The sequence below is a fragment of the Heterodontus francisci genome, chromosome 16, assembly GCF_036365525.1.
Source record: "Heterodontus francisci isolate sHetFra1 chromosome 16, sHetFra1.hap1, whole genome shotgun sequence".
Classification (NCBI taxonomy): domain Eukaryota; kingdom Metazoa; phylum Chordata; class Chondrichthyes; order Heterodontiformes; family Heterodontidae; genus Heterodontus; species Heterodontus francisci.
In genome coordinates, this window is record NC_090386.1 from 73,031,012 (window position 1) to 73,057,347 (window position 26,336).

At 42.6% G+C, this 26,336-nt stretch overlaps 1 protein-coding gene across 1 annotated transcript in view; it reads right to left on the reverse strand.

The window, feature by feature from the left end:
- Window positions 1–26,336, reverse strand: part of ptprt (protein tyrosine phosphatase receptor type T) — a 1,095,010-nt gene that overhangs the window by 173,967 nt on the left and 894,707 nt on the right. Inside the window, exons 17-18 of the mRNA XM_068048566.1 lie at window positions 19,329–19,447; window positions 8,475–8,510 (exon numbers count right to left, since the gene is read on the reverse strand). Coding sequence (XP_067904667.1) covers window positions 8,475–8,510; window positions 19,329–19,447 — 155 coding nt within the window. The remainder of the gene's footprint in view (window positions 1–8,474; window positions 8,511–19,328; window positions 19,448–26,336) is intronic.

Genomic DNA, 26,336 nt, shown 5'->3' on the forward strand with positions numbered 1-26,336 from the left:
CTGGCACCTCTCCCGTGGTCAGAGAGGATCTGAAAATTTGTGTTAGAGCCCCTGCTATAACCTCCCTTGCCTCACATTACAGCCTGGGATACATCTCATCTGGGCCTGGGGATTTATCCACTTTTAAGCCCACTAAAACATCTAATACTTCCTCCCTTTCAATGTTAATATGTTCTAGTATATCGCAATCCCCCTCCCTGATCTCTATACCTACATCGTCGTTCTCCACAGTGTAAACAGATGAAAAGTAATCACTTAAAACCTCACCTATATCCTCCGGCTCCACTCGCAGATTGCTACTTTGGTCCCTAATGGGCCCTACTCTTTCCCTGGTTATCCTTTTGCCCTTAATATACTTATAAAGCGCCTTAGGATTTTCCTTTATCTTGCCTGATAATGCTTTTTCATGTCCCCTCTTTGCTCTCCTAATTACTTTTTTAAGTACCCCCCCCCTACACTTCCTATACTCCTCTAATGCCTCTGCTGTTTTCAGCACTCTGAATCCGACATAAGCCTCCTTTTTTTCCTGATCCAATCCTCTATATCCCTTGACATCCAGGGTTCCCTGGACTTGATGGTCCTACCCTTCACATTAATGGCTACATGTTGGCTCTGAGCCCAGACTATTTCCCCTTTGAATGACTCCCACTCGCCTGATGTAGACTTTCCTACAAGTAGCTGCTCCCAGATCCTGTTTTATCAAATCGAAATCGGCCTTTCCCCAATTCAGTACCTTTATTTCTGGCCCATCTTTGTCCTTTTCTATAACTACCTTAAATCTTACAGAGTTATGGTCACTATCCCCGAAATGCTCCCCCACTCCTTGATCAACAGTGCAATACCACCTCCTCTTTTATCCCCTCCCCTATCACGCCTGAAGATTCTATACCCTGGAATACTGAGTTGCCAGTCCTGCCCCTCCCTCAGCCATGTCTCTGTGATAGCAATAATTACATAATCCCATGTGCTAATCAATGCCCTCAAGTCATCTGCCTTATTAGTAAGACTCCCTGCATTAAAGTAAATGCAATCCAACCTTGCATTTTTCCCTTGTGCCTTAACAGGTCTATATTTGCTCTGCCTTCCAGACTGACTCAGTTTCTCGTCTATATTTGGCTGTGCCTCACCTCCTACTGTACATTCACTCTGTATCCCACCCCCTGCCAAATTAGTTTAAACCCCCCCCAACAGCACTAGCAAACCTCCCAGCAAGGATGTTGGTCCCGTTCCGGTTCAGGTGCATCCCATCCAACTTGTACAGGTCCCACCTTTGCCAGAAACAGACCCAGTGATCCAGGAACCTAAAGCCCTCCCTCCTGCACCATCTCCTCAGCCACGCTTCATCTGCTCTATCCTCCTAACCCTATACTTGCTAGCACGTGACACAGGGATCCAGAGATTACAACCTTTGAGGTTCTACTTTTTAATCTGCTTCCTAGCTCCCTAAATTATTGTTGCAGGACCTCATCCCTCTTTCTACCTATGTCGTTGGTACCAATGTGTATCGCTCACCCTCCCCCTTCAGAATTTCCTGCAGCTGCTCTGTGACATCCTTGACCCGAGCACCAGGGAGGCAACATACCATCCTGGAGTCTCGTTTGCGGCCACAGAAACACCTTTCTGCACCCCTTACGATAGAATCCCCTATCACTATAGCTCTTCCACCCCTTTCCCTCCCCTGCTGTGCAGCAGAGCCCTCCGTGGTGCCACTGACTTGGCTGTTGCTGCTTTCCCCTGGGATGTCATCCCCCCCAACAGTATCCAAATCTGTTTGAGAGCGGGATGGCCACAGGGGACTCCTGAACTACCTGCCTGCGCCTACTACTCTGCCTGGTGTTCACCCATCCCTTTTCTGCCTGTGCAGCCATTACTTGCGGTGTGACCACCTCGCTAAACGTGCTATCCATGATGTTCTCAGCATCGCGGATGCTCCACAGTGAATCCACCCGCAGCTCCAGCTCTGCAATGCGGGTAGCCAGTAGCTGCAGATGGATACACTTCCTGCACACATGGTTGTCAGGGACACTGGAAGCGTTCCTGATTTACCACATAGCGCAGAAGGAGCATATCACGGGTGCGAGCTCTCCTGTCATGACTTACCCTTAGATTAATTAGTTATTCCCTTAATTAAAAAATACTAATTACACTAGTGGCCTTGTTCTACCCACTGCAATCTAAAATCCTTAATAAGTTACACTGAAGTAAAAAAACACTTTAGTAGTACTCACCTTATCGCTAGAGGTTTTTCGACAACACTCAGCTCTACCTCACCACCACTTCTCTCAACTCCACCACTGTTGCTAAATTATCAGAAAACTTCTCGAACATCCAGTACCAGAGGAGCAGAAATTTCCTCCAATTAAATATTGGGAAGACTGAAGCCATTGTTTACAGTCCCTGCTCCAAATTTCCTAGCTACCGACTTAATTCCTCTCCCTGGCAACAGTCGGAGATTAAATCAGTCTGTTTGCAAACTTGGTGTCACATTTGACCCCAAGATGAGCTTCCGAACTCATGTTCGCGCCATTATTAAGACTGCCTATTTCCACCTCCATAACATTGCCCGACTTCACCCCTGTCTCAGCTCATCTGCTGCTGAAACCCTCATTCATGCCTTCATTATCTCTAGTCTTGAATATTTCCAACATACTCCTGGCTGGTCTCCCACATTCTGCTTACCATAAACTTGAGGTTATCCAAAACTCTGCTGCCCAGGTCTTAACTCACACCGTCCCGTTCCCCTATCACTCCTGTGCTCGCTGACCTACATTGATTCCCAGTAAAGCAACGTCTTGATCTTAAAATTGTTGTCCTTGTTTTCAAATCCTTCCATGGCGTTGCCTCTCCCTATCTCTGTAATTTCCTCCAGCCCCACAACCCTCCAAGGTATCAGCACTCCTCTAATTTTGGTCTCTTGTGCTTCCCTGACTTTACTCACTCCACCAACCTTCAGTTGCCTCGGCCCCAAGCTCTGGAATACCCTCCCTACACCTCTCCTCCTCTTTACCTCGCTTTCCTCCTTTAAGACACTCCTTAAAATCTACCTCTTTGACCAAGCTTTTAGTCATCTGACCTAATAGCTCCTTTTGTGGCTCAGTGTCATATTTTGTTTTATCATGCTCCTGTAAAGCGTCTTGGGACGTTTCATTACATTAAAGGCGCTATATAAATATAAGTTGTTGTTGTTGGGAGGCTCAAAGAGAAGACATACTATAATATTTTGCATACATTAACATCGCTTCAGCTGACCGCACTTAAATAGCTTTGTGCACAGCCATGGCAAAACTATTTTCGCTGAAACAGTGGAAAATATAATGGGGGACTAAATTGGGTGCTAGCCGGCGAAAATAGGGACAGGGATTGTGCAGCGTAATTAACCCGCACCCATTCAATGTAATGCAGGCACCATGTCAACTTTGTGCCACCTGCTCCTACCAATGATTGCTGAGTGCAGCCAGCACTAACCATGCATCATAATGTGCCAGCACCAATTAAAGCTAGCCTGCATCTCTTAAAAGGGAGGTGCTTTGTGGCTGGAGCAGGTGCTGGCAGTCGTGCAGGAAGTGAATCTGACCTGCGAAACAGTGAATAATGGCACAAAATGAGAGAGAATGGGATCCAAGGTTTTCCGATGTTGAACTAGCGGGCTTGGTGGAGCAGGTGGAAAATCTGCAGGGGACAGGACACCCTCCAGATATACGTTAAAAAGACAGTGGTAGCAGATAGCCATAGGCATCAATGCCGGGGAGTCAAGCCCCGAGGACCTGCATGCAGTGCCACAAGAAATTCATGGATCGCACACAAGTGGTCAAGGTCAGTGAATGCATCTTCAAATACCATATCCTACCAACTGCACCACTAGCCTCAGACACTGCTCAAATCACCACACCACACACCCCTTACTCACCTACCAACAATCTCTATTAATCTGGATTCATTACTAACATTCATGATTCACCTCACCCCCACTTTGCAGTGCTGCAAGCCTCACACACACCCCTCACAGAATGCAAACACAGCAGGCTATTAAACTATGACAGTCAGATCACCCAAACAGATTGCATGATACTCACTGCCACATTTCCCCCTCTCTTACAGGACAAGGTGGTGCACAACTGGAAGCAGCAGGAGTTAAGTGGAGGGGACAAGCGCACCTGTATATCCCCCATGGAGGAGACCATGTTGGCCATTATTGGGACGGCCATTGCTGAGGCCGTGGCCAGCGGTGGGGCTGAAACTACCGAAGGGGATGGTATCCTCATACCTAATCTCCTCTCGCATCCCACTTCCTCCACATCCCCAACTCTTTTCTGATTTACAAGCTGCAGATGGTGTCAGCGTGCACCTCTTACTTTCTCCCATCCTCACACTACAATCTTACCCTGATGCCTTTTTCCTTTCTGATAACCAAAAGGGGAAACCTGGCCAGGCAGTGGAGGAACACCAAGAGAGAGTGATGATGAAGACGCAGTCCCATCACTTGATTTCACACTTGCAACCATTAGCTCAGATTCTGACACTGCACGTGCCTTAGAGGATAGATTAAAGACAGGATCTGCAGGTGATGAAACACTGGGAATGAGTGGGCCTCAGCCAGGGCAGAGGCCAAGGATAGTGCAGGTGTCAGCTCGCTGGAGGCAAGCTTGCCTTTGGGTTCCACTGCAGAGAACCCAGATGATGGGGTAGTTTACAGAAGAAGGCTGATGGGTATGAACACCAAAATTCTTGGTGCATTGGAAAGCCTGCCAGAAAATCTGTGGTTAATGTCAAGGAGCATACAGGACTCCAACACCAACATGTCACAGGGCTTAGTGCAGAGCTTAAAGCCCATCCTTTCCAGCATGGAACTCCATTCACACACTTGTGGACCCAATCATGATGCAGTGTTTGCTGGCTGATGTAGCAGCTTCCATTGTAGCACAAGCAGAGCCACCCAACATCTGACTGCTGCAATGGAAGCTCAGTTTGCTATCATGCAAGCTCAGGCTACTTCCACCATAGTTTAGTTTAGTTTAGAGGTACAGCACTGAAACAGGCCCTTCGGCCCATCGAGTCTGTGCTGACCATCAACCACCCATTTATACTAATCCTACACTAATCCCATATTCCTACCACATCCCCACCTGTCCCTATAATTCCCTATCACCTACCTATACTAGGGGATGGCTGTGGATTACAGGATGCCACAGCAGTCAAGCCACCTGTCCTCCAACAGATTACTGGGATTGCGGAGGTGCTGCGCCAGGGGACTGGCAGTGATTCCATGGAGCTTGAACCTGCTGCCCTCTTAAGTTCAGCCATGATCTTACTGAATGGCTGGCCAGCCTCAAGAGGTTGTATAGCCTAATACTAATCCTACTTCTTATGTTCTTAAGTTCTCTCTCAGGAAGACAGCATCCATCCTCCCACCCCTGCCAGTGCAAGTACTAATGTCTGCCTGCCAGCCAGCCCGGACTGCTGCCACCTTTTCCGAGATGATGCAGTCCGCAACCAGGGCTTCTAGGCCCACGACTGCTTGAGCTCATTCTCTAAGGTGGCAGTCTCCTCCCCTGAAACTCAGCGGTCTTCCATCAACCAATCTGTAGCCACTAAGGTAGAAGTGCGTGGGAGCACTGGGACAGGCAAAAGCACACAGAAGACGGGCACTAAGGGAAGTGTGCGAGGACACTATGGGCACTATTATGGAGCTCTAAGGGCTCTAAAGACAAGTCTAAAGGCATTGTGTCTTAATGTGCGTAGCATTCGCAATAAGGTAGATGAATTAACCACGCAAATAAATATAAACGGTTATGATATAGTTGTGATTATGGAGACATAGCTGCAGGGTGACCAAGGATGGGAACTGAACATCCAGGGGTATTCAATATTTAGAAAGGACAGGCAAAAAGGGAAAGGAGGGGGGTAGCGTTCTTAGTAAAAGAGGAAATCAATGCAATAGTGAGGAAGGATATTGGCTCGGAAAATCATGATGTGGAATCTGTATTGGTGGAGCTAAGAAACACCAAGGGGCAGAAAACATTGGTGGGCGTTGTCTCTAGGCCCCCAAACAGTAGTGGAGATGTAAGGGATGGCATTAAACAGGAAATCAGAGATGCATGCAATAAGGGTACAACTGTAATCATGGGTGAATTTAATCTACATATAGATTGGTCAAACTAAATTGGCAATAATACCGTGGAGGAGTATTTCCTGGACTGTGTACGTGATGGTTTTTTAGACCAATACATTGAGGAACCAACTAGAGAACAGGTTATCCTAGACTGGGTATTGTGCAATGAGAAAGGATTAATTACCAATCTTGTTGTGCATGTCCCTTGGGGAGGAGCGACCATAACATGATGAAATTCTTCATTAAGATGGACAGTGAAGTAGTTGAATCCGAAACTAGGGTCCTGAATCTAAATAAAGGGAACTAAGAAGGTATGAGGCACGAGTTGACTATGGTAGATTGGGGTACTTTACTAAAAGGGTTGATGGTGGATAGACAATGGAAAATACTTAAAGAACATGTGCATGAATTACAACAATTATTCATTCCTGTCTGGCTCAAAAATAAAACTGGAAAGGTGGCTCAACCATAGCTTACAAAAGAAATTAGGGATAGTATCAGATCCAAAGAGGAGGCATATAAAATTGCCAGAAAAAGCAGCAAGTCTGAGGATTGGGAGCAGTTTAGAGCTCAGAAAAGGAGGACAAAGAGATTGATTAAAAGGGGGAAAAGAGAATATGAGAATAAACTTGCAGGGAACGTAAAAACTGACTGTAAAAGCTTCTATAAATGTGCGAAGAGAAAAAGATTAGTGAAGACAAATGTAGGTCCCTTACAGTCAGAAACGGGACATGAACATTGAACATTGAAGTTCCCCACCCAGAGTACATTCTGTGCCCTTGCTACCCTCAGTGCTTCTTCCAAGTGGTGTTAAACATGGAGGAGCGCTGATTCATCAGCTGAGGGAGGGTGGTAAACAGCAGGAGGTTTCCTTGCCCATGTATGATCTGATGCCATGAGACTTCATTGGGTTCAGAGTCAATGTTGAAGACTTCCAGGGCCACTTCCTCCCGTCTGTATACCACTGTGCCGCCACCTCTGGTGGGTCTGTCTGGCCGGTGGGAGAGGACATACCCATGGAGGGTGATGGAGGTATCTGGGACATTGCCATTGACTGTAAGGTATGATTTTGTGAGTATTACTATGCTATTGCTTGACTAGTCTGTGGGGCAGTTCTTCCAATATTGGCACAAGTCTCCAAATGTTAATGAGGAGGACTTTGCAGGGTTGACTGGGCAGCGTCTGCCTTTGCCGTTTCCAGTGCCTAGGTTGATGCTGGCTGGTCTGTTCAGTTTTATTCTTTTTTGACTTTCTGGTAGTGGCTTGATATAACTGAGTGGCTTGCTAGGCCATTTCAGAGGGCAGTTAAGAGTCAATTACATTGCTGTGGGTCTGGAGTCACATGTAGGATGGCAGACTTCCTTCCCTAAAGGATATTAGTGAACCAGATGGGTTTTTACAAAAATCCAGTAGTTTCATGGTCACTCTTACTGAATCGAGCTTTTTTATTCCAGATTTATGAACTAATTGCATTTAAGTTCCAGCAACTGCTGTGGTGGAATTTGAACTTGCATCTCCGGAGCACTAATTCAGGCCTATAGATTACTAGTCCAGCCACATTATCAATATGCTACCATCTACTGCAGTAACTGGTGCTCCTCTGCCTGGCCTCATGTGCACCTTGCATTGCTTGCCCAGACCAAGGGGGACCCCCAGCAAGATGTTCATGACCAAGCACTCCCTTTCTCCTGGTGACTTCTATAAGGTGTCCAACAAGATGGAGTAGCACAGCACTTACTCTTTTCAGAGAATTTTCAGAATAAATTTGATACAGCATTAGTCTTGACAAAGTGTCACAGAAAGTCTCCTGATGTGTTTCAGACGTCCTCTTCACAGCTCCAACATCACAACCATGAAATGGTGAGTAGCTATTTATGTGGCGAGTATCCCTTTAAGTAACGCTTGAAATTGCCATCAACATCATGTTTACTCTCAAACAGCTAGTTGCAGTTAGGAGAGGGCATTAGTCAAAGTGCAAGCCATCAAAATGCCATGCAGCCTCTTTAATGAGCACCAGCAAACACTTTAAGTGGCAATCATCTGTTTAACAAGTCTCCAGGCGGCTGTTCTGAGTGCTGGCTTCAACTCCTTTATCAAAGTGGTGTCTAGTGCTAAATGCAGGCTAAACTGGTGTTTCAGCTGAAGACCCTATCCTGGCCACCTTTTTTACCTGTTCAGTACCTAAAATATTGGGCGAAAATTGGACCCATTGAACCTTGCAGGATCACAGTTTACATCGCCAATGCTCCTTTGCCTTCAAAATGTGTTTCAATAACTTTGGGTGAAAATAAATATCACAATAGTTCCGATTAGTAGTTAGGATAGACAAGTACAATAAGTATTAAATAATTAGGCAGTGTCTCACCTATTATTGCATTGGATGCAACTTCATCTGTTGATACTGTATTCCACCAATCCATTGAAAAGTGCGATCGAATTAATTAAGGAAGAAGGCACCAAACAGAGAAAGAGAGAGAGAGGCAAACACTTATTAGTGTTCAGTTACCTTATAATCCCTGCAATAGAAATCTCAGTCAAACAAAAAGAAATAAGCTCATTTCCAATAATATAAATTTGAAATGAAACAGAAATATAAATACAAACAGAAATTATTTATATATTTTCTACTTGAGAAAATATTTAAACTGCATTTCATTTGGAGTTAAGACTGATAACATTGAGCAAAAATGTAGACATATTGGGGTTGATTCTAATGTGGCCAAATCAGCATTTACTACGTAACAACCTCAAAATGGTAGGGTTACCGCCCCCTTAATGCCACACTCTGGTTGTCACCATCTTTAAAGGGGCCTATTACTGGCCACATCAAGGGCTGACTTGTTTCAGGTGGTAGACCCTTATAATGTGCAAAATGGTGTCTTATAATGTACATTGGACCCCGATTTCCATCTTAGGACAGAATTGAGTGGAGCATTTGGGAATTGAATTGAGTGCACCCACCATCCAATGTTATTGACTAAATAGAAGAAAAGTTCCTGAACCAATAATTATTATATTATTTTTTATGGGACCTGAAAGAGCAGGAGAACTCCTCTGGGTCTCACAAAAATAATATAAAAGCAAAATACTGCGGATGCTGGAAATCTGAAATAAAAACAAGAAATGCTGGAACCACTCAGCAGGTCTGGCAGCATCTGTGGAAAGAGAAGCAGAGTTAACATTTCGGGTCAGTGACCCTTCATTGAACGTTCCGATGAAGGGTCACAGACCCGAAATGTTAACTCTGCTTCTCTTTCCACAGATGCTGCCAGACCTGCTGAGTGGCTCACAGAAATAATCTCTGCTGCTGTCATTCCAGGCTCCTCCTACATTCACTATTATGAACCTCGACCAGCTACCATCCTCCCCCCACCCCAAGGATATACCTTGTTGCTGGATGGTTCAGCCTATTTGGCACTGGAATTTAATGGTTCTATTTAAATGAGGTCCGGGCCTTGAAATGGATCAGGCCTCTTGGTTCTCTGCACATCTTCCCAAAAGTTAAAATCCCCCCATTGTATTAAAACAGTGTAGCTGACAAGTTGTTTTTACTGATATTAGTGTACATTCCTTTGTGTGCTAATTTAACATAAATGTTAATTCTCCACTAAAAAAACAGAAACATGTGTGTCATATGATGTGGTAAGTGTTAATCTACTAATATCATCTATTATTTCTTGGCTTCCACTTTTTCAGGATCGAATTTCATCTTTGGTATTCATGAATCAGGGACAGTGGCCGGAATTTTATGCCCCCGCCCCGCACAGGACAGGGCTAGTGACGGGTGGGGGGTGAGGGGCCATTCCTGACACCTTCCCGCCCCACTGCAATTTTACGAGGGGCGGTGGCGGCGAGAAACTGCCCACCCACTCCAGGCCAATCAAGGCCCTTACGTGGCCAAATAACTGCCACTTAAGGGCCTCCTCCCACCACCGCTGGTATTTTACCAGTGGCGGGCAGGTGAGCGTCTCAGGCCCTCCAGGTGGCCGCCAAGTAAAACCTGGCGGCCTCCTTGCAGGCTGGGGCTGTGCCCTTCTGATCGGGCACCCTGTGCCTCACAGAGGGCACCCCCACGGCCCAACTGCCCCCACTGCACAACACTCCCCTCCCACCCCCCAACCCCCCAAAGCACTCTTTGCCTGACCAGAGCCCGTCCAATTGTCCCTGGTGTGGCCCCAGTGACTTAATTTTTTTCCAGGCTGATGTCCAAGATCCTGCTGTGGCTGTGTGCAGTCCCAGCAGTTGCCACCGCTCCTGGTGGCACTGGGACTGAAAGCTGCCAGCCTGCTGATTGGCCAGCAGTTCTATTAGGTGGGACTTCCTGCCTCAGAGGGGAAGAAATCCTGCTCATGACCAATTAAGAGCCTAGGGAGCATAAAATCCTGGTGTGGCATCCCATGCCCGGCGGAGGTATGCTCGCCCCTGACTTTTTGGCCTGTGGGCGGGGCCTCTTGCCCAACATAAATTTCTGGCCACAATGTGTAAATAAATAAAACAGTTTTAAATATTGGTCACATAAAGCTAAGTCAAATTTAGATTAGCAGCAATGACTTTATGCAGAGTTAAATGCAACATATGGGTCTTAACCCATTTAATAATGGTGTCAAAGGATAGGAAGTCTGATGTACCTATTGTGACAGTGCCCTAGAGAGGCACATATTCAGTCAGAAGTATTTACACTTCAGAGTAATATGCTTCAAGCCACAGTTTGTTTTGTGGACCAAATTTTAAAAGTGCATTCTAAAATCAACATGTTTTTATCCTGCTTACTTCTTGCCGATGTAATAGAAAAATCATGCAGTAATACCGTAAAATAATTATGGAAGGGTTTATAACCATTTTCTGATGATTAAAAACGAAATCAAATTCTCCCATATCTTTAGAGATATTTAGCATAATTCCAACAAAGAGCTTAATTATTATGAAAAATCCTATTTGGGAATTTCCATACAAAGGGAATTGAAAATGGATTACTAAATTTTGTGCTACATCTCATTTCTTCACACATTCATTCAATAATTAAACACTAAAACAACACAAAACAATTAACAAAGTAAATTAGCATAGAAATTTCAACGGTTGATATTAGTGGATGAATGCATCCATAGGACATTCCTCTCTGTTATTTCAACAGAATCATAAACTTCCTTACAAGTAAATAGGTTATCATAGCAATGTTAAGATAGCAGACAGTGTGATGTTGTGGAAATGCAACAAACAATCTTGTTAAATATCAGCAATAATGACTTGTAGACTTTTTTTTAAAGAAAAAAGGTGATTTGTAAAGTGTGCTGCCTCCAAACGACATCTGTAAACAAAATGATTGTACTTATGTCCAAAGGATATACATGGCAAACACATATTTGGATGAGGGATTCTATCCATTTGAAGTCATTGAAAAAATAGGCATAGTCATTCACTATATATGGATTGAAAAACCATGGTTCTTTATATGTAATCTAGTTTTATGATTAGTATTTTGCCTGCATTATGTATCTATTAATGCAAAGACAATTGTAGTATATTTATTTCCCTGCCACTTTCGAATTTTTTTCCTTCTTTCTCTTGAATCTGTTGATTCATAGGAGTCCCCTCGCAGTGGGGTGGGAAGCAGTAACATTGGAGAGGAAAAACAAGATGCACAGAGAATTGGGAGAGACAGATAGCACTAGAGTAAGAAACAGTAAGGCATTAAATGGGATCAGAATAAGACTGAATGCAATAAGGTCTAAATTAGGTTTACGGTGCATGTATGTGAATGCACAGAGTATGGTAAATAAGGTTGGGGAGCTGCAGATGCAGACAACTATGTGGGAATATGATGTCATGACGATACTATAGACATGGCTAAAAAAGGGCAGGATTGGGTACTAAATATTCCTGGATATAAGGTGTTCAGGAAAGATAGTGAAGGAAAGAAAGGAGGAGGGGTGGCAGTACTGATTATGGAGAATATTACAGTGCCAGAGAGAGAAGATGTCCTAGAGGAGTTAAGAACAACATCTATTTGGTTAGCATAAAGAAACAATAGAGGTACATTACATTACTGGGTGTATCCTATAGGCCACCAACTAGTGAAAACAAATTGCAAGGAAGTTAGAGAGGTGAAAAAGTTATAGAGTAATTGTAAAGGTGGACTTTAATTATCCTTATATAGACTGGGATAGTAATAATGAAATGGGCAGGAGAATTTTCTCGATCAGTAGGTTTCTGGCCAAATGAGGAAGGAGGCATTTCTGGATCTAGTTCTGGGGAATGAGGAGAGTCAAGTGAATGAAATGTCAGTAGAGAAACATTTAGGGAACAGTAATTGTAATATCATAAGGTTTAGATTAGCTACGGAAAAGGACAAGAAGCAATCCAGAGTAAAAATAATTAATTGGGGGAGGGTTAATTTCAATGCGGTGAGAACAAATCTAACCCAGATAAATTGGAATCAAAGATTGTCAGGTAAAACTGTAATGGAACAATGGGTGGTCTTTAAAGAGGAGATAGCTTAGGTATAGTCAAGGTGCATTCCAATGAGGGGGAAAGGTAGGACAAACAAATTCATATCTCGCTGCATGATGAGACAGAGAATAAGATGAAGCTGAAAAGGTATGTATGCCAGATGTCAGTTTTGATAATACTACTGAGAACCAGGCTGAATATAGAATGTTCAGAGGGGAAGTGAAAAAAAGGAATAAGAGAAGCAAAGAGAGAGTATGAGAAGAGACTGGCAGCTAACAAAAAAAGGGAATCCAAAAGTCTGCTTTCGGCATATAAATAGTGAAAATGTGGTAAAAGGAGGAGTGGGGCTGATTAGCGACCAAAAACGGGATTTGCGCAACAAAGCAGAGGGCATGGCGGAATACTAAATGAATACTTTGCATCTGATTTTACCAAGGAAGAAGATGCTGTCAATGTCATAGTGAAAGAGGTGGTAATTGACACACTGGAAGGGCTAAAAACTGCTAAAGAGGAGGAATGATGGCCTTGCCAGTGATGCTCCCATCCCATGAAAAAAAAATTAGAAAGGCTGCTAAGTCACTGGACTGAAAGTTGATAAGTCACTGGACTGGATCAGATGCATCCGAGGACACTGAGAGAAGTAAGGGTGAAAATTGCGCAGGTAATGCCATAAACTTCCAATTTTCCTTAGATACAGGGGTGGTGCCAGAGGACTGGAGAATTACAAATGTTACACCCTTTTTCAAAAAATGGTGTAAGGACAAGCTCAGCAATTACAGGCCAGTCAGTTTATCCTCAGTGCTGGGAAAGCTTTTAGAAATAATAATCCGGGACAAAATTAACAGTCACTTGGACAAATGTGGGTTAATTAAGGAAAGTCAGCATGGATTTGCTAAGGGCGAATTGTGTTTAACAAATATGATTCAGTTTTTTGATGAGGGTAATGCTGTTGATAGGTGTACATGAACTTCCAAAAGACGTTTGATAAAGTGCCACATAACAGCCGGATTGTAAGAAAAGTTAAAGCTCTTGGAATAAAAGGGACAGTGGCCGCATGGATACCAAGTTGGTTGAATGACGGGAAACAGTGGTGAAAGGTTGTTTTTCCAACTGGAGAAAAATATGTAGCGGGTTTTCCCAGGGGGCGCTATTAGGACCACTGTTTTTCTTGAACTATATTAATGACTTAGACTTGGGTGTGCAGGGTACAATTTCAAAATTTGCAAATGACATAAAACTTGTAAGTATTGTGAATTGTGAAGAGGATAGTGATAGACTTCAAGAGGACACAAACAGGTTGGTGGAACGTGGCAGATGAAACTTAATGCAGAGAAGTGTGAAGTGATTCATTTTGGGAGGAAGAATGAGGAGAGGCAATATAAAATAAAGGATACAATTCTAAAAGGGGTGCAGGAGCAGAAGGACCTGCGGGTTATGCGTGCACAAATTGTTGAAGGTGGTAGGGCAAGTTGAGAAAGCGGTTAATAAGGCATACGGGATTCTGGGTTTTATAAATAGAGGCATAAAGTACAAAAGTAAGGACGTTATGGTGAACCTGTATAGAATCAGAGTTAATGGGCTGGATTTTTATTCCGGATTCAGGACTCCGACACCTGGATAACTTCCGGGTCTTGACCCCGTGCTGCATCTGCATGGCTGATGCAATGGTATATTCAAATGTAAATGGTCTAATTGGGGCGGGGGTGAATGTGGTGGGCAATCAGCAGCGGTGGGACTGGCAAGGCGGCAGGAAGCAGCTCCTGACTGTGATGTTGAAAGGCAGATGGCAGCCATGACAGGGCTCACTATTGCCTTGCAGAATGGTACAGGCGGCAGATCAGAGGGCCAGCAATGTTATAGTGCAAACAAGTGGCCAAATGGTGAACAGGAAGGCAGATGAAGTGCTATGTTTCAAGCACACTTTTTTTTCAATTTCTTTGAATAATTATTAACATCAAACAATATCCAATTACATTCTTCCCGATATTTGCACTCAACTGTTTGCTTCTCCCACTCTCCTCTTTGAAAATTCCCTTCTGGCCCTCCCCCAGCCCATTAATGAGCTGGTCAAGGAGCTTAGTGGGCAATTAATAAGAAGCAAGCACGTTTCCGGCTACCCATCCCCTGCCATCTCTTTGAAAATTGCAGCACATTCTGGAGGTGTCGGGATCCAGTGACACCTTCCGGGAATGCAATCAATTCACACAAGCGTGTTCACCTCCCCAAAGCACTTTGAAAATCTAGCCCAATGTTTCAGGTCAGCATTCTGACAAAAGGCCATTGATTGAAACTTTAACTCTGTTTCTCTCATCATAGATGCCACCCAATGTGCTGAGCACTTCCAGCATTTTCTGTTTTTAGTACGCAACAGAGATTGGTATCGGACTCAAAGAAATTTTTCACAAATTAGATACAAAGAAATAGCAAAATTGAGAAAGAAACACCAAGAAGAAGAAATTGCTGTTGTATCGCATGATTCTCTAATGAAGATTTTCAACTATGCCCATTAATATTATTAATGATTAACTTCAAGTACAATTAATTACTTGGAGTCAACCTTTTTGAATAGTTACGTTACATTTTAAAATTGTCAGGTATCATTATGGTGAGTTTATTTGTTCACAACACTTGCAGGTTTCTAAGATAGCACAAGTATAGCTACTTTTAGAATTGTTGGAAAGCTATGGTGTGGTGACATATTCATTATATCAGATGCAAATGGGGATAAAATCGCCACAAGATTAACACATTTTTGAAAAAGCACAGAAGGATTCCATTATATTCATTCAGAGACAAAGATCTCCACATTTATGCAAAACTAGTGCATCTCAAATACTCTTTTAGGGCCACTTTATATGAGGCATGCACTTTTCTGCTTCTTCCATTTGCACCTGCATGACTCAGGCCAAGTAATTTTGTACTTCACTCAAACTTCCACTCCACTCCCACTTACAAGTCTGGACTCTCTTGGGCCTAGACTCCGCTTCTTCCAGGGAATAAATGAAGTAGAAATTGCTTGTTGGACAGATATCTGCTAGTGGGTTATATAATTAAGCTGTGGATGCTCAATAGCTCTGCAGCAGAGGCATGTTGGCTTGATAGCTGTTATGGGCCTAGGAAAGAAACTATAGAGTGGACATTTCTTCACAATTTTTAGAGTGCGGATTTTGTAGTTGGACGTCTCACCCTGGGAATATGCATCCCTGGGTTGAAATAAATGTTAGTTTCACTAAACTATGGTAATTAGTTTGAATTAGGACCCCTTTACAAAATTGGTGCCTAGTGCCATACATTCATACTTTCTTGCACCCGCCCACAAAAACTTGGGAAACCGCCTGAAACAGCTCAATTTAAAGAGGTTCTCACCTCAATTAAGCTAAGTCTCTGGAAAGTTGTTTTTGGCTAGTGGAGATTTTTGGAGGCATTCCCTTGTAGTTTTGGCTGGGTTTTGTGAGTAGTTAAGAGTACAGGACAGTTGGACAGCTGACTCAATTAAAAATTTAAAAACTGAGATTGTTAATTTTTTTATTAGGCAATGGTATTGAAGGATATGGAACCAAAGTGGGCAGATGGAGTTACGTTACAGATCAGCAATGATCTAATTTAATAACAGAACAGGCTCAAGTGGCTGAATGGCCTAGAATTTGACTGCACTGGTTACAGGTGGACTTGTAAAGATGGGAACGTTGCTGGAATCAGCGCAACTGCAGCAACAGTTGGCACGGTAACAAAGACCTGTGGAGGGTCAAATAAGATGATAAAGGAGGCAAGAGCCAAGGCAGCACTATGTCACCTGTTCCAAAAGAAACTGGAACCAAACATCAGAGCACATACAGCACTGCTGCTTGCTGTGAAGATAATGGTGACTTTCAACGTCTTTGCCAAAAGCATAGACAGCTACATCAATCAGTTTGCTGTCCATAGGGCCATCAAGCAACAGATGATGCCCTCTTTGCAACAAAAGCCTGATACATTACATTCCCCAGAGAGACTCCTGATCAGGAGGAGAAAGCTCTCAAATTTGCCTGCATCATTGGATTTCCCCAGGTACGTGGTCTCATTCACTGTACACACATTGCCATTGTTTTACCCATCAGGAGTCAGTAATATTTTAGAAACATAGGAATACAAATAAGCCATTCAGTCCCTTGAGCTTCTTCTGCCATTCAATTAGATCATGACTGATCTGTATCCTAACTCCATCTACTCAACTTAGATCCAAGTCCCTTAATACCTATTGCCTAACAAGAATCTATCAATCTCAGCTTTTAAATTTTCAATTAACCTATCTTCAACTGTTTTCTAAAAGGAAGGGTTTCCACTCCTTTTATATTTCATTGGTATTTGACCATAGGCAGCGAATAATGCAGAGGCTGGCAGAGGAACAAGCATGGTATCGTCCTCTCCCTCAGTCAATGCCACTGTCATGGTGCTGCATCTCTACACTGCCTCTGCTCTGTGCAAGAACAGACTGAAGGAGTGCAGTGATACTCAGAAGTACCTATCATGCTTTCTACACTCCTATCCATGCTCTCCTTTATGGATTGAATGATTAAGGAGATGCTAGACCCCAAAGCCATGATTCCAGCAGTCTGAATTCCCAGTGAAGCTGTCATCAGACTCTCAATCATTGTACCACCCACTGCAGTGGTCATAGAGCTGACCACTCACTCCGCAGTTGACTGCATGGTGTCAATGTCTTACTGAACAACCCAACACAAGTCAGGGCTGGACTCCTTCATGTTCTGTACCATTGTGCACAAGCTGTCTGGCAGGATGCTCGGTGCACTTAAAGGCCCATGGGCTTATGTCAAAGCAAAATACTAAAATAATTACTTACCTACATTCTGCTCACAAAACCTGCTTAGGTATCTTGGCACCGTGCCTGGGGATCAAATAGAGAACCCCTTTACTGTATTATAGCTTTGTAATTTTATCATGTGCACTTCACATGACTTCCATTATTCTTTAAAATGTGGCAGAATAACATACTACACTGTGATTAGGCTTTAATTTACAAACACATTTATTAATCAGTAAGAGTACAATTGAACAGCAGCTGTGACACACTGTACATATTACAGCAGTCCTTAAGCTTAGGTGTATTCTTGAGCAAGTACAAAATAATAAGATAGTCACAAATGCTGAGCTAAACTCGAATGTCATCTTACATGGCAGTTCTTGTTTGTTCTCACCAGCCAGGCTGAGAAATGCCCTCCAGAAAACAACTGAACCCTAAGCAACTTTAAATAACTGTATTAATTTCAAAAAAGCTGCAAATCAAATACACATTTGAACAAATCCCATAATGTTTGTATTTGAGTTGAATACTGTGACCCTCCTGCAGAGACTCAGTTGAGATAAAATGAATAATATTTGTAACATCTGTATCAAACTATCAATGAGTGAAGCTTTTTTTAATACCTTCAGTGTCATTGTTATGACCAGTTGAGAAAGAGGTTTCAGCCTTCACCTGGTCTTACTGCAACAGGGTTTAATTTTTAAACACACCGTGTTTTCAGCTCCCCCTTGGTGAATCCTTTTTCACCGCTTTCCAAATATAAGGCAAAGAAACCAGCACAACAGGTTTTCTCAGATTTAAAGCAGAAAAGTGAAATTTTATTAAACTTAAACTCTAATTCGGTTAACGCCTATGGATACACGATGCGCCCACGCTAGCATGCACACGCGATACACACATGCAGATAGAGACAGAAAGAAAACAGAAGAAATAAAGTGGAAAAGTTTGAGATAATATGAGGAGGTTTTCTGTGTTACGGTTCTTCGAGCTCACTGTAGTGTCTGTTATTGTAAGTAGATCTTGCTTTTCATTGGGGCCCAGTATTCTTCTTAAACCTTGTTCGCTGTGGAAGACTTTTCTCTCTTGGGGTTCATGTATCTTCAGTAGATTTGGAGTTCCGTGAGAAAGAGATGGGAGCAGGCAGACAGGAGAGGCTGTGGCGAGCCAGCCAGGAGAGATCTTCTCAGTCCAGGAGCATTCAGCTTTCTGCCCAAACTATTTGTACAAATTCAAAAAACTCAGGTTGCCCAGCAGGCTAGCCATGTGACTAGCTGGTTTGACCAAGTCCGTTTATGTATTCAGCCATCTTAGCAGTCAACCTAGAATACGAGCTCCCCCACCTTCAATGTCTGGTGATCAAAAGTCCATTGTGGGTTGAATGTGTCAGAGAATGGTCCTTTGTCCTTTCCAGGTACCGTCTGTTAATATGCAAATGTCTTTCCAGCCAAGGGTCCATTGTGGGTTGAATGCGTCAGGGAATGGCTGCTTTGTCCTTCCAAACACAATCTGTTAATATGCAAGTGTCTTTCCAGCTAAGATCTGGCAATTTTTTTTAAAGCTAGTCCTTTTTACACTTCAACAACAGTTTGAAATTTAATGTCGATGTGGTGAAATTAATATGCATCATGCTTGGCAGGTGGTGGGGGGGGGCTGCATGACAGTCATGAAAGAATTAAAGAAGCTAATATTCTGCTACATCATAGACAAAAATGCTTGCGTTTGGCCATATTTTGTGTCTAGATTGAAATTAAAAGGTTTATAAATTAAAGTACATTTTGGAGTATTGGATTATAACTTTTTTAAAAAGTTGAATTTATTTAGATATCACTTGGTCTACGAAGCGAAAAGCTGAGACAAATTCATTGTGTTGATAGTCTGACCTCAAAAACCTCCTCGCTTTTACCATTGACAGATGAAAATAAAATACCTCGAAACGAATGCTTATGGTGAATTCATGTTAGGACTTACATGTTTCATCTCTTTGAGCTGATCCGTGCTTGTTACAACTCTTGTCTGTTGCTGTTACCACGGGTTCCATTTCTCGCTGGGTGCTGTTCTGCGTTTCCTTCTGCTTCTTCGCTAGTTTCCTTTTATGTTTACAGAAAGATAAAGACAGTTGGTACTTTGAAAGTAATTTTATCAAAACAACATTTGTTGATGAAAACATGCCATTACTCGAGGAAAGAACTTTCAGTGCATCAACGAACATTCTTTAAATCTGAAACTGCAGGTGCTTTTATTGTGTTTAAAGACTCCAGCAATTAAATATGTATAACTGGCATTCCTATGTTGACTGTAGTATTCTATTATAAACCTTCCAAGTGTTGTCTCTGAACTCACATTCACAAAGTATGAACAGTTAAATTTCTATGAATTCATTCGACATGAGTTTTTAAATTTTGGCAGAAATGTGCTGTTAAAAAGTTCCATATTACCAAAAGGAGCAACATAAAACCTCTGTCTTCTAGTTTATATCTGCAAGTTTTCTATATGTGAAAAGGTTCTGCATTAATGCCATGGTCTGAAATTGTGTTGCAGTTTTTAGTAAGTGGGGAAAATTAAATAGTCCTTTCCAGCCCTTCAGAAATTGATGGGTTTTCTGCATGCATGACAAGAATCTATTTTTTTACACAGGGGATTACTTATCCCTTGAATACTTTTGTATAGTGCCATTTTAACATGGAAATATTATTTGCCCACTGCACTGATGCTATTTGCAATCTCAGTTCCCTCACATGTGCACAATAAATGGCTATCAGCAAAAACACAGTAAGCCAGGAACCATTACCTTGGTAAAACATTATTAAATTGTTTGTCACTTTTCATTAAAATGTATATCTTGATAACTTTATTTTGGAGAAAACATGGGATAGATTTTCAGCTTCACCGACTGGGCAATAATCTGGTGGAATGGACTGACCTCCCTTTAAACTGCTCAATTTTTGTTCCATTGAAATAAAAGGGTTCTATAAAAGGCTGGCAATTCACCAGATTCTGTCCAGGTTGTGATTGTCTTTTAATTAAAAAAAAAATCTCTTCCATTTACCCTCCAATTTTCTCCCTTTATTTCTCTTGAAAGTACAAATGCATGCTGTGTTACACAGGTAGCAGCGGCCCCTGGATCAAACTAAAATGGCTGCTCTTCTTGATCAGTATAACTGTGTACATACAATGCACTTAACATTGATCCATTTAGGGAAGAGCTATTTTTCTACATTTTTAAAAAAAAAAGGATGGAAAAATAAATGTTTTGGAGGGCAATGCAATGATCATTCTATTAAAAATGTGACAGGGTCATAAAAAATTGCCACCTGCAGCAGTCACAAAATGTATAGTGCAGATAATATTGAGCAGCTACTAATTCCAATATTCCTGCATCAAAGCCTCTATTGCTATCTTTTAATACTGGTCATTTTATGCAATGCAAATAGAACATAGTACTACTGCGAAGTTTTTCAGTTTACATCTATGCCAATATACACTGGCACTGGACTTGCATTCAGAAATTGCACACACTAGCCAACATATTCCTCCCTTTGCTCCTGTACTAATGATTGAAAATCATTTGAACCAGAGCTTTTCTTTTATTTAACATGACTCACACGTGAATTGATGCAGTATGTCCACGCAGGCAGCCATGAAACATATAAAATACTTATAAAAAAGAAATTGTATTCACATAGCAGCTTTTATGACCTCAGGATTCTCAAAATACTTCACAGCCAATGAAACACTTTCAAAGTATAGATACTGTTGTAATGTGGGTTAACATGGCATGCATCGTGCACACTGTGAGCTGGATTTAGTTGTGCTGGTGGGGCTCCCGGCGCAGGGCCAAAAAGGTGAGGGGAACGCTGCCTCGGCCTTTAGGAGCCCCCACACCACCGGTGCTCAGCTCCAGGATCCCCGTCCCTTTAACGATAGGGATCCTGCCTCCAAGAGCTGCTGGCCAATCAAAGAGCCGGAAGATCAGTAGTCTCGGCAGCACCATTGGGAGCAGTGGCCACTGCTGCTATTACAGGAGACCCAGGCCAAGACCCAGCATTGGAGCCTGTGACAAAAGGTAAGTGAGATGGGCTGGCCAGCCGGTGGGGTAGGGAGGGGGGGGTACGGGTAGAGGTTGGCGATGAGGGCCGGGGAAGGGGGAGGTGGTGGGGGCTGTGGGAGCAGTACAAGAGGTGAGTGGTTTGCCGGTGGGATCCTTCTGTGGGACACAGATTGCCCATGGAGGAGGTTCCCCCCTGCCCAAGCACCTCATTTTACGGTGACCTCCCCTCATGGAGGAGGCTCCCCCGCTGCTGGCTTAATTCTAGTGGTGGCAGGAAAAAGCCCTTTAGTGGCTAATTATAGGCCACTTAAGGGCCTGAATTGGCCTCTGGGTGGGAAAGCCATCTTTGGCCTTTCCTAGTCTGACTTAATTGCCATGCAACAGACAGGCGATGGGCCCTCCCCACTCCCACCTCCCATTGCAATTCAATGGGCCCTCCCATCTCCAGGGGCCCACTAAATCTATACCAGTGTAAATCCTTTGCACACTGCATGAGATCATGAAGCTTTCCAAGGGCAAGCCATTTAGCAAAGATTATGGCCATATTTAATGTTTAATTTAAATGATGCTTGAAGTTTACTTTTATATATCGAATAATTGTAACTTGATTCAAGTTATATTCCATGCTTCTCTTAATGCATCTTAATGCTTATTTGTCATTTTGATCACCATCTTTTGTTGGGGGAATGTTTATCAGAAAGAGTAATGACCACTTCTGTTCCAAAACTTTCTACATAATTGATTATATCCATATTCACATTACATGGTAATGAACTCAGTTCAGGTGCTCAACCTAGAGAACATTTTTTGAATATGCACAACTTCTTCTACACATGTTGTTATACCACATACACAATCTAGTGATTACTGCAAATGTAACAAGGCTGCTTACAATACCCTCAACATTATTCATGAACATAGGGAATATTTGAGAACCCTATAGAGATTCTGAGGAACTTTTCAAGCCACTACCTCCCTGAGTGACTGATGCTCATTTATCATCTTACCCTCTGTTTCTTTTGCTGAGCCAATTACCAATCCCATTTGCTACATCCTGTTTTATTAGTTATGTCATTGTCTTTGTAAAAAGTTTCTTGTGTTTACCTTATCAAAACTCAAAAAATCGATATATGTAAAATATCCACTGTTCTTTGACAGTGACAGTTCTTCAAAGGTACATTCTCACTTCAGAGACCTGAGCACAACAATCTAGGTCAGCACTCTAGTGCAGTTCTGAGGGAGTGCTGCAGTGCTGGAATTGCCATTTTTTGGAAGAGACATTAAACCAAAGCCCTGTTTGCCTGGTCACAATTCCCCAGCGTCCTGGCCAATATTTATCCTTCAACCAACATCATTAAAACAGATATCTGGTCATTATCGCATTGCTGTTTGTGGGATCTTGCTTTGTGCAAATTGACTGGCATGTTTCCTGAATTACAACAGTGATTACACTGCAAAAAGTACTTTGTAGCCTGGAAAGCACTTTGGGACACGAAAATTGTTCTATAAATGCAGGTCTTGCTTTTTAGTTAATTAGTGAGGCATAATCACTTACTCCCAAAGCCAGGCGAATTGTATTTACTGGCTGTATTTTCAATAGAGGATCATTGACTATATCTTGCAGAAAGCTCTCAAACAGTTCTTCAACTTCTGAAGTTAAGCTTACTCATCTACAATTCATGTCATGTCTATGGGCTGAAATTTATAATTCTGCCACTGAGATCGGCAGCAGGCAAAAGCAATGGCAGTCCACCCGTCCGCGCCACACGTCGCGGAGCCACCACGATATTAAGCACGGCGGCTCATTTAAATAGCCGGGTCAGACCGCCTTCCCTGATGACATGGAGGGGCAGGCTGTTCTTCCCAGCAATGGCGTCAGGTGCCTGTGCACAGGTGCTGATGCATTTTTAAAGAGCTTCCAGCCTTAACTTTCAATTTACATATTTCAAGAAAACCTTAATTTAAAAAAATCATTTATTCTGCTCCTCACCCCCCCACCATTAACAATTAAATTAATTTCTTGTCCTCTCCCCCTCCAAAACACTTCCCTTGCCCACCTGACCTTCCACCCCCAAAGTGCATAAACTTCACACTATAACCCTTCCCACCATGCCCTACACCAATGATATGAGTTACAACCTGTTCCCCCCTCCCCCGCACTGAGGAAATTAGCTCCACTCCCTCACCACCAGTGTTCCACCTTGGTTCCCCAGACAGAGATCCGAAGGCGCGGGAGTGCCGGCCACCAGCACAAGTACCGTACCCGGAAAGACGATGGGAACGTAAAGGTAATTAATTCAGTTATTTAAATTTATTTACATATGTTAATAGCCATTCCATCGCTGAGCGGCGGGGGGGGGCCACCATGAGGCCTCGCCACTGCCGGCAATATCGGGCCAGGCCCTCACGGCGTCGAGGTGCGTGACAGCCCTCTCCCGGAAACATTTTCTGGCCTCTCCCACCACGACCCCCGACGTCGGGGTGGGGGGGTGGTCTACAAAATTCAGCCCTATATCCATTAATAAAAATCAGCCGCACATTAGCAACTTCCCAATCTCCAGGTATATTCCTCGTTAGTAAAGAGCTTCGGATTGTTTGTCAATCTATGGCCTATTCAGCCCCTTCCTTTTGTACAATTGTCAAGGGCCACGTAACAGGTGGCTAGACCCATTGGCCATGGTTTCCTCAATTCTCTTCACACATCTTTGTTTACAGATCTCTACATTCATTAGAATTTCCACTTATACCTCATCCATCTTAGTCATAGGATCTAAAATCCTCCTACATTCCTCTTGTGAAAACTAATGTGAAGAATTAATTAAATGAATCAGCCATTGCCTGCTTCTCAATGACTAGACTGCCCTTCGAATTTTTCACAAATAACTGGTTCCTTAACCTCATTAAGCTTCTCCAGTAAAACAAAATTAATCACAAACTGTTTCCAATCCCTCTTGAGGATTCTCCCTATGTTTTGACAATGTGTAGAATGGCCACACAGCATGTAATGAAGGTCAAGATAAGTGTATGACTTGTCTGAATTAACATATTTTTATTTTATGAGTCTTAATGAGATAATTTAGACAGCTATCTTTCCTCCTGTCAAAAATATTTGAAATGCTAGGAAACATAGCATAAACTTCATTTAATGAAGGTCAGCTTGCTATTAAGAGCAACTTTTCTGTCGGATATAATGCTTAACCATTTAACTAATTGTTCCCATTCATTTGTGAATAAAAAGCAGAAATTACATTTTCTCCATCTTATATTCAATAGTGCTTATGTATTATTTTAATTTTCTATTTTGTATCTATTTCATATATTATATTTTCTGTCGTGGTTGGAGGGTTTTGCCTGATCAGTTTTCCAAGGTAAGGCGGATTTGATTTTTTTGATGCAATTCCTGCTTCTGTAAGGGAGTCTGCCTTGGGAGGAGGGGTGAAATAGTATAGCTAGCTCTGCCAGAATGAAATGTTTGGGCTGCATTTACATGTCCTGCAAGCAAAGAACTTCTGAACTTGAGGCTTCAAACCCTCTGTGTGGTGAAAGCTATCCAAAGCCTAGAGATGCTCACAGTGAGTTGGCAATGGAGGGTAGAGGCAGGAATGGGTATGTGTCAATTATAGTTGCCCCTCAACATTCTGCTGTTACTCCATCTCATGCTGCAGGAGTACACCCAACCCCTTGCAAACAACCTCAGGCACTCCTTCTAAAATTGACCAGAGAACTCAGCTCCTCTGCCACCTGCTTCTTCTCTGGATGAAACATACCAGGAAGAAGGGATAGGAGGAGGAAGGAGATCTGCCAGGTTACTCTGCTTCAGGCCCTGCCATCACAGCATAGCTGATGCCATCATTTATGCTCTCCCTGCCAAACACCCACCAGAGCCATGGACCCAAGGCAATAGTAGATAATGAACATCAGCAGGCTGCATAGGAGAAGTATTGAGTGTGCTGTAGGATTAGAGGAGACATTCTGGGAAGGGAGTATTTTTGTGGGGCCACAAGAAGTATCTTTTTTAGTGGTCATTTTTGAGCAATCCCTTTAAGAACTGTTGGTCAAGGCCTAGGACCAATGGGCAGGTTGAGAGACTGGGTGCTCATTTTGCAGATGTGTTTAAGAATTGCATCTGGCAGACCAAGGGTCAGGTGATTACGTTTTAAAGTTTGAACTGCTGGTCGCCTCACATTCCAACATCAGCAGGGTGGGTGACAATTGAAATTCACTCCAATGATTCTGTTGAGAAAATATAGACTGCATGCAGGTACCATCAGTGTTTCTATAAAGGACACTTACAATTGAATAGAATTCTCACTGAAATGAGGCAAAATCCATAACTAATTTATAATAATTCTGCTCGTGCCTTGAGAAAAGCTGCCATTAATTGCAAGCTAAGGAGTGGAAAGATGTTTAATATCGATGGTGGTGGAACAATCTGAACAGGGCCAAGAGCTGAAGAGGGATCTTAGCACTGAGGTATACTGGGTAGGAACTAGAGAATAGCTTATTACTGCAGGATGAATGCAAGCATTCTACCATACATGTGAATCACAATGGTCTTTGTGAAAAATAGAACATTTGCAATCATCCTGCCAAAGTGACTTTTTTTGGTTTAGTCTGTAAGAGTTTTATTTTTAATGCAAACTTTCAACATATTTTTCAACAGAGAAGCAAAAACTGAATTGAAATTATAAGTTTTAATGAAAATTTCAACTTTTATTATATAATAATTCACAGGGGAAATTGCAGTAGGATGAAATTGATAATTAACTCCTTCAGTCTGTCTGCAGTTTTAATGGACACATTGACCCCAATCTTGATAAAATAGCAGGCATAGGAATTTCATGCAATTATTTTAACGCTTATGATATTAATACCACAACTTGAATTCAACTCATTACTGTTTTCATAATAATTTATGTAATACAGTG